Genomic DNA, 6,885 nt, shown 5'->3' with positions numbered 1-6,885 from the left:
GTCATTTGGAGACCAGAGGACAACTCTCAGGAGTCAATTCTCTCCTTACACTGTGATCAGGGTTCAAACACAAGACATCAGGCATGCTCTTTTACCTCCTGAGCCATGTTGTTGGCCTGGCTCATTTCTGTTTTCCTGACCTGAACAGGTGAGTTTGTCCTGGAGCAAGCGCTAGTGGCTCTGGGTGCGAGTGACACCAGGTGGAAATAGAGCTGAGAAGCCTCTGGGTGTGCACAGAGCCCTCTCCCGGGAGGCTGAGGACTGGGCTTACAGCCCGGGGCCATTGGCAGAGGATGCAGGGGGACCACACATTGCTTCTCCCTGCAGAGATAATCGGGACGCTCAGCACGCCCTAGAGCGGGACATCGAAGACAAGAGCTCGGCACAGTATATTGATGAGAATTGTTTTAACCTAAGAAGCACCTCTGACTCCATCAGCTTCTTCCACGGCGTGGAGAAGTTTGACGGAACGTGAGTACCAAGCTCTCTCTCCTTGTTTCCGGCCAGGTCCAGTGAGAGTAAAGGGCAAGAGGCATAAAGAGTATTGTGTGCCAGTCAAGCAGCCTTTGAATGGCACCCTCTGTCGAAAGGGGTGGGATCTCAGTTTGACCAGCAGGTTAAGATGAAAGTTCACCGGAAGTCTGTAGGGGAGCATCAGAGCCAAGCAGAAGGCTGTAGGGAAGGTCCCGAAAGCCACTGGGAGCGAGCAGTGGGAGCTACTGATCTGTGTCCTGGGAGTCCCTGCATTCGCCCTGCAGCCCTGGCTCTGCACCCACCTGTGTGACCTTGGGTGGGAGGCACTGGGTACATGTTCACAGTACCATCTTTCTATCCTTGTTCCACCATCTCCAAGATCCAGATTATGTAATTGGCTTGCCAGAGTATTCTGGGAATAACCCCATTCATTGCCAGTTACACCAAAGCATAAATCATAATGACTGTCTCAAATAGGAGCAGAAATTCCACTTAGTAGTGTCCACCAGCACTGTGATTTATGGGGAAGAGAGTAAATTTTGGGGAACTGGGAATAAGGCTCAGTGCTTGTCTAGTGTGCGTGGTATGTATGCACGTACACACACACACACACACACACACACACACACACACACCAATTCTGCAGCCAGGCTGACAAGGCTTGCTGTGGTCCGGCCTCCATGTGCACACTGTGGGTAAGTTAAGGCAAGTTGAACGTATCAACACCGTGGGGGTAAAATAGTGCCTACTTCCCTGGGTTGCTGTGACGAGAAAGGATGACTCCAGGATGCAGAGCTCCCAGAGCTCAGTGTCTGACAGAACAGCCGACACTGGCTGGGGGCTCCTGTGCAGCACGGTTTTCTCTCCCTGGCAGCTGTGAGTGACACAGGTGCCTCTTGAATGTGTCGCACATTGTGGAGGGCATGTCACTATATCACGGAGGGTCATAGAACAAGACACACTTTCCTTATCCACAGGCTGTAGTCTGGGGAGAAGAGGGCTGGAGAAAGATGCTCTGGGATTAGGCAAGAGGGTGTAGTCTATCTTTGGTCTATCACACACTGTCTATTTTTTTATTTCTAGCAGATAGAATTGTACTGGGCATTATATAGATACACAGTAGGCAATTATTGTTATATTGATACACAGTAGGCAATTGTTGTTATATAGATACACAGTAGGCATTTATTGTTATATCGATACACAGAAGGCAGTTATGAAATGAAAGAATAAAGGAGTAGATGGAAGGGAGGGAGGGAGGGAAGGAAGAGAGAAGAAAGAGAGGAAGGGAAGAAGCCCCTGGCTAGGCTCTGTGACCTGTAGTAGTCCTCTTCTAGATTTTAGCCAAGTGGTAAAGTGCCTTTCTTTGATTTCTGGTTGGTGTCACTTCCTGGAAACATTCCTCCTCTTTCCAACAAAGTCAAGGCCCTGGAATAGTGAAGCAGAGCTTCAGGCTCTGCCACTGTAGCCACAGCTGCTTATTTGCACAGGGAGACCAAGGGGCCCCCTCTACCTGTAAATGCCTTCCCCTAAACCTGGAACCAAGTCGTCTCTGCTAGGAGAGACTGCTTTAGCCGGCAAGCAACTGGACACTCAGAGTTGCCTTTTGTGGTCACTCTTGCTCCCTGGATGCGCTAGCTTAGGGCTCTGTTTGCAGGTTTGAGGCAGAGTAAAGAGGAGGTCTAGTGACTGATTGGATGGATTGCAATGGCTCTGCCCAGTGCAGGTCTCAGCAGCCTGGGTTCAGAGCCATGATGCTGGGCAATGGTCATGATGATGATGACGACGACGACGACGACGGTGATATCAGTGCTGCTAGTGCTGACAGAGATGGAGGTGGTGATGGTGACATTTGCTGTGTCGAGAGCTTGACACACAACATCTGGTGAATTAATAATCACTTGACAAGTACTCTGATAGGAAATTCATCCTGGGCATAGGCACTATAATTATCCCCATTTTGTGAAACCAGTTCATAGAGAGATGAAACGGCGGAGCTAAACTCACACAGCAGCTGGCGGAGCTGAGCTTTGAGCCTACAGTGGGCACCATGTCTGTGTGTTTTGCCAGTGGTAACTCCTTGCCTCTCCGTTGAAGCCTACGCTCCCTTCTGTCTTTAGAGGACTTGGGCTCTGGGAAAGTACATTCTTGCTACTGAGGTGCACAATGTATGGGGAGACAAGCCATCTTTGGTGACTTCCCCCCGGGATTGGGAAATTATCTCTAGGGATCTCACCCAGGGGAAGGCAGGGGCATGGCATCAGATCTACTGACAATAACGTCTCACATTGTGGGAGCACATTGTCTTAGCATACACTTAGGGTGGATACACTTGGCTGTTTGTTGTTGTTGTTGTTGTTGTTGTTTGTTGTATGTTTTTTTGAGACAGGGTTTCCCAGGCTAGCCCTTGCAGATTCCCAGGTTATATTCTTACACACACTCTTCCTCTGAGTGGAAATGTAGGGAGACCAAACACTTCAATATTATAGGTTCTTATTCTGTTTTTTATTTTGGTCTTTTTGATGGTTCTCCCACCTCAGCCACCTAAGATTCCAGATGTGCACCACTACAACATCTGTTTTTTTTCAATACATTCATAAAAACTTATGATAAGGATTGGCTCAAACAAAAGTTAACAATAACCCTAATAAATAGAATGATCACAGCAACATATCATAAAGGAAGATATTTAAAACTTATGAATTGGTCCAGCAAGATGGCTTAAGGGGCTAGACTCCTGCTAGCCAGCCTGATGACCTGAGTTCGATCCCCAGGACCCACACTGTAGAAGGAGGGAGTTCTGCAGGCTCTCCTCTGACTACACACACACACACACACACACACACACACACACACTCAATAAGTAAATAAACATAATGTCATATAGTGTTGAAATAGATCAAATAAAATGTATAAATTGTTTATTTCTGGAAGTTCCCATGTGGTGTTTTCATATCTCAGTTGAATTCAACAGCTGAAATTCAGAACTGACTCAGCGACGTCATCACCTGCTTTTAAATTCCTTCTGGGCACATAGGCAGTGTGTGAACAGCCGCTGTCTTTACTGTGCTTCCCTGCTCGGGGTGTGAGTTGCCTCAGGGACCTGCATGCTGTCATTCTTCCTCACAGCTCTGCTGCTGGAGCTTAGAATAGAGCATGGCTGTGGTGGACCTTCAAAATGTAATGATCAGGGCAGGGTGTGTGTGTGTGTGTGTGTGTGTGTGTGTGAGAGAGAGAGAGAGAGAGAGAGAGAGAGAGAGAGAGAGAGAGAGAGAGACTGACTCAGCAGCACTGTGCTTGTGCGTGCCTGGACTGAGTGATGCTCTGGGCTTGTTCCCGTACTGCAAAAACAAACAAACAAACAAATAAACAAGCAAAACAAAAACAAAGCACAACACCCGCCAACTAAAGCCCCTATTTGTTGAGTAAACAGGTTGGTTAAGTGCATAGCTACAGGCTCGTCACTGAGTTGGGGCACTTGAGCCACTTCTTAACCTGGTTATGGTTTTAGAGGTGGAGGGCAGAGCTACTTGAAGGACCACCACCTGTCCCACCCACTCCCGAGTGCCTTATCAAAAGTCACTGAGCCCTTCTGACTGCACTTGTGCCTGAAAAGGAGGGATGGATTAGGGCAGCTGTCCCCAACAGGGTCGTTTGTGGTCATTGAGGTTGTGCTGGGGGCTCCTGAGAAGGAAAGCAGGAGGCAGGTTTACCCTTGGGAGTGTAGACATGGAAGACCCACATGCCCAGGTTGATGACCGCCTGAATCAAGGTTACCAAGGCTTGTCAGCAGCTCCCCAGCACCCCACCTGACTTCTGTCTGCCCTTGTATGTTTGCAGGGTCTCCATTCCTGAAACCTGGGCCAAGTTCAGCAATGACAACATCAGACACGCTCAGAACATGCGGGCCAACTCCATCCGGCTGCGGGAGGAGGCAGAGCATCTGTTTGAGACCTTGTCGGACCAGATGTGGAAGCAGTTCACCAACACCAACCTAGCCTTCAACGCTCGCATCTCCGAGGAGACAGATGTGAAGAACAAGCTGCAAACACAGCTGGCTAAGGTAAGCAGGTGGAACATCCAGGTGCTGTAGCAAGCTAATCTCTCTTGTGGGCTGAAGCCTGTCCAATCCAAGAGAGGGCTGTGAGTGTCCCAGGAGACGAGGGCATCTTTGGTCATTGATGGGAACTGGAATTTTTGGCTCTTGACGTGACACCCTGGGCACTGTTGTGGCTCCTGGCACCCACCCTTCTCTGTCTGAGTTTGGAGCTGAGTTTGACCAGGACAGCACTGTCCCTAGAGGTTCCAGCACATCCTTTCTGCCCCGGCAGCACCGTTTGGCTTTCAAAGGCTTTCTGTGGCATGATGTCCCCCTGTAGAGGGATGGGAGCTTTCTGAGTTAGAGGATGGCCCAATTCTGCCCACCACCCCATCTTCTTACCTCTATTTACTCTGTAACTGGGGTACAACATGTCAGTTCACACCTCTGAGGTATCCTTCCTGCGCAGACTTGATTTCCCCTGCTCATCGCAAATGTAGACTGCATTCCAGCTACTGGAAGCTACACTGGGCACTAGGAATAAAGGGAGGGGCCTCCCCAGCACACCTGTCTACAGGCAGCTAACAGTCAGTTTGAGAGCGGTGGTTGGTGTAGGATTTACACAGCGATTTTGGGGTGTTGCTCTTATTGCAGGGTATGGGGAAGTTGGGGGTACTAGTCCTGAATCTCTGTGAAAGCAGCCCTCTTGCTGTATACCTCTTTGTCTATGGTGTAGTTGGCTGCAGGCAGGCAGACTTGATGGAAGTTGCTGGAGCAGTCTACGCCCACTCGCATCTGAACTTGCATCTGCCCAGGTGTGCAGACAAAATAAGTTTCTCGAAAATAATTGCAAGGCCGTAATGAGGGAAGCAGCAGGGAGTGAGTCAGAAGGGGGCCTCCATGGATGCAACAAGACAGACAGGGATGTTTAAAGCAAAGCCAGAAAGAGGGTGGGGGAGGGGGAAGCGGCAGGGGGGCGAAGGGGCGTGGGGCGGCTCAATTAGCAAAGCACTCCGCCTTACAAGTGAGGGCCTGAGTTCAGTCTCCCGCACTCACATAAAGGGACAGACTCTACAGTGTGAGCCTGCAGCCCCAATACTAGAGAAGCAGAGACTGGAGGACCTGTGGGGTCAATGCCAGCCGATTTGGCCAAATTGCTGAGCTCTGGGCTCAGTGAAAGACCCTGCCTCAAAAATTGGGGTGCGGAGAGATTGAGGATACCTGATACCAATCTCTGGCCTTTACACAAGGCGGAATTCAACAGAATGTTGTAAAGAGGGGCCAATTCCTGTAGGGTTTTGTACTCTCTCAGGAATGATCTAGGCCCTCCACAGCTCTAAGCCTTCATTGGCTTCCTGTGTCCGTGGGAAGAAAAACATCATTCTGGCTGCCATTTCTCTCTGCCCAGCGGGAATGAGGATTCCCTGCTGTTGTTTACTGCAGCCCCTCCCATGCCTACTGCAGCCCCTTTCATGCCCCTGGTCTTCCCCAGACAGGTCTGCTCATTGCCTGCCTCAGGACCTTGGTGTGTTCTCTCCTCTGCTGAGGTGGGGTGGGGTGGGGCGGGGCTATTCTTCCCCTGGTGTCCTTGTGGCCAACCTCTTAAAATGTCTTTTAACTCTTGCTTCAAGTGTCACTTATCATCAAAGTCTACCTTGAACATTCCAGTCATACAAATCCCTCCCTGCTATAACCCTGTGCTGAGGGGGCAGACACAGGAGGAACTCTGACTGACTGTCACCCTGGTCCCGTGGGAGACTGTCTCAGGATGAGGTGGAGAGAGCTGGATACCCAGTGCAAATAGACTACACACACACACACACACACACACACACACACACACACACACAGAGAGAGAGAGAGAGAGAGAGAGAGAGAGAGAGAGAGCGCTAGGAGCCAGCACAGCGTCGTCACCTTCCAGTCTCACACTGAATCTTCAGACTCCATCACAGAGTTTGGCTCTGAATAATGAATAGCTTTAGGTTTGTGGACCATATGGTTGCTGTCACAACTACTCCATCCTGAGGGTGTGTAAGAAGGCAGCTATGAGCCAGGCATTGTGGTGTATGCCTTTAATCCCAGCACTCGGGAGGCAGAGGCAGGCGGATTTCGAGGCCAGCCTGGTCTACAGAGTGAGTTCCAGGACAACCAAGGATATACAGAGAAACCCTGTCTCGGAAAAAAAAAAAAAAAAAAAGTAAAAAAAGAAGGCAGCTGTGGATAACTTGTACACAGATGAATGTGGCCATGTTCCAATAATACTTTATTTGTGCTGGATGGTTATGGTGCACACCTTTGATTCCAGCACTCGGGAGGCAGAGGCAGGTGAATCTCTGAGTTCGAGGCCAGCCTGGTCTACAGAGTGAGTTCCA

The 6,885-nt window shown here is 49.8% G+C and overlaps 1 protein-coding gene across 1 annotated transcript in view; it reads left to right on the top strand.

Moving 5' to 3' along the window:
* Positions 1-6,885, top strand: part of Tekt5 (tektin 5) — a 37,871-nt gene that overhangs the window by 12,811 nt on the left and 18,175 nt on the right. The window contains exons 4-5 of the mRNA XM_021210020.1: positions 328-471; positions 4,315-4,537. Coding sequence (XP_021065679.1) covers positions 328-471; positions 4,315-4,537 — 367 coding nt within the window. The remainder of the gene's footprint in view (positions 1-327; positions 472-4,314; positions 4,538-6,885) is intronic.

This window comes from Mus pahari, chromosome 12, assembly GCF_900095145.1.
Source record: "Mus pahari chromosome 12, PAHARI_EIJ_v1.1, whole genome shotgun sequence".
In the NCBI taxonomy this organism is placed as follows: domain Eukaryota; kingdom Metazoa; phylum Chordata; class Mammalia; order Rodentia; family Muridae; genus Mus; species Mus pahari.
Note: the sequence above shows the minus strand (reverse complement) of the source record. Positions and strands in the feature narration are given on the sequence as shown.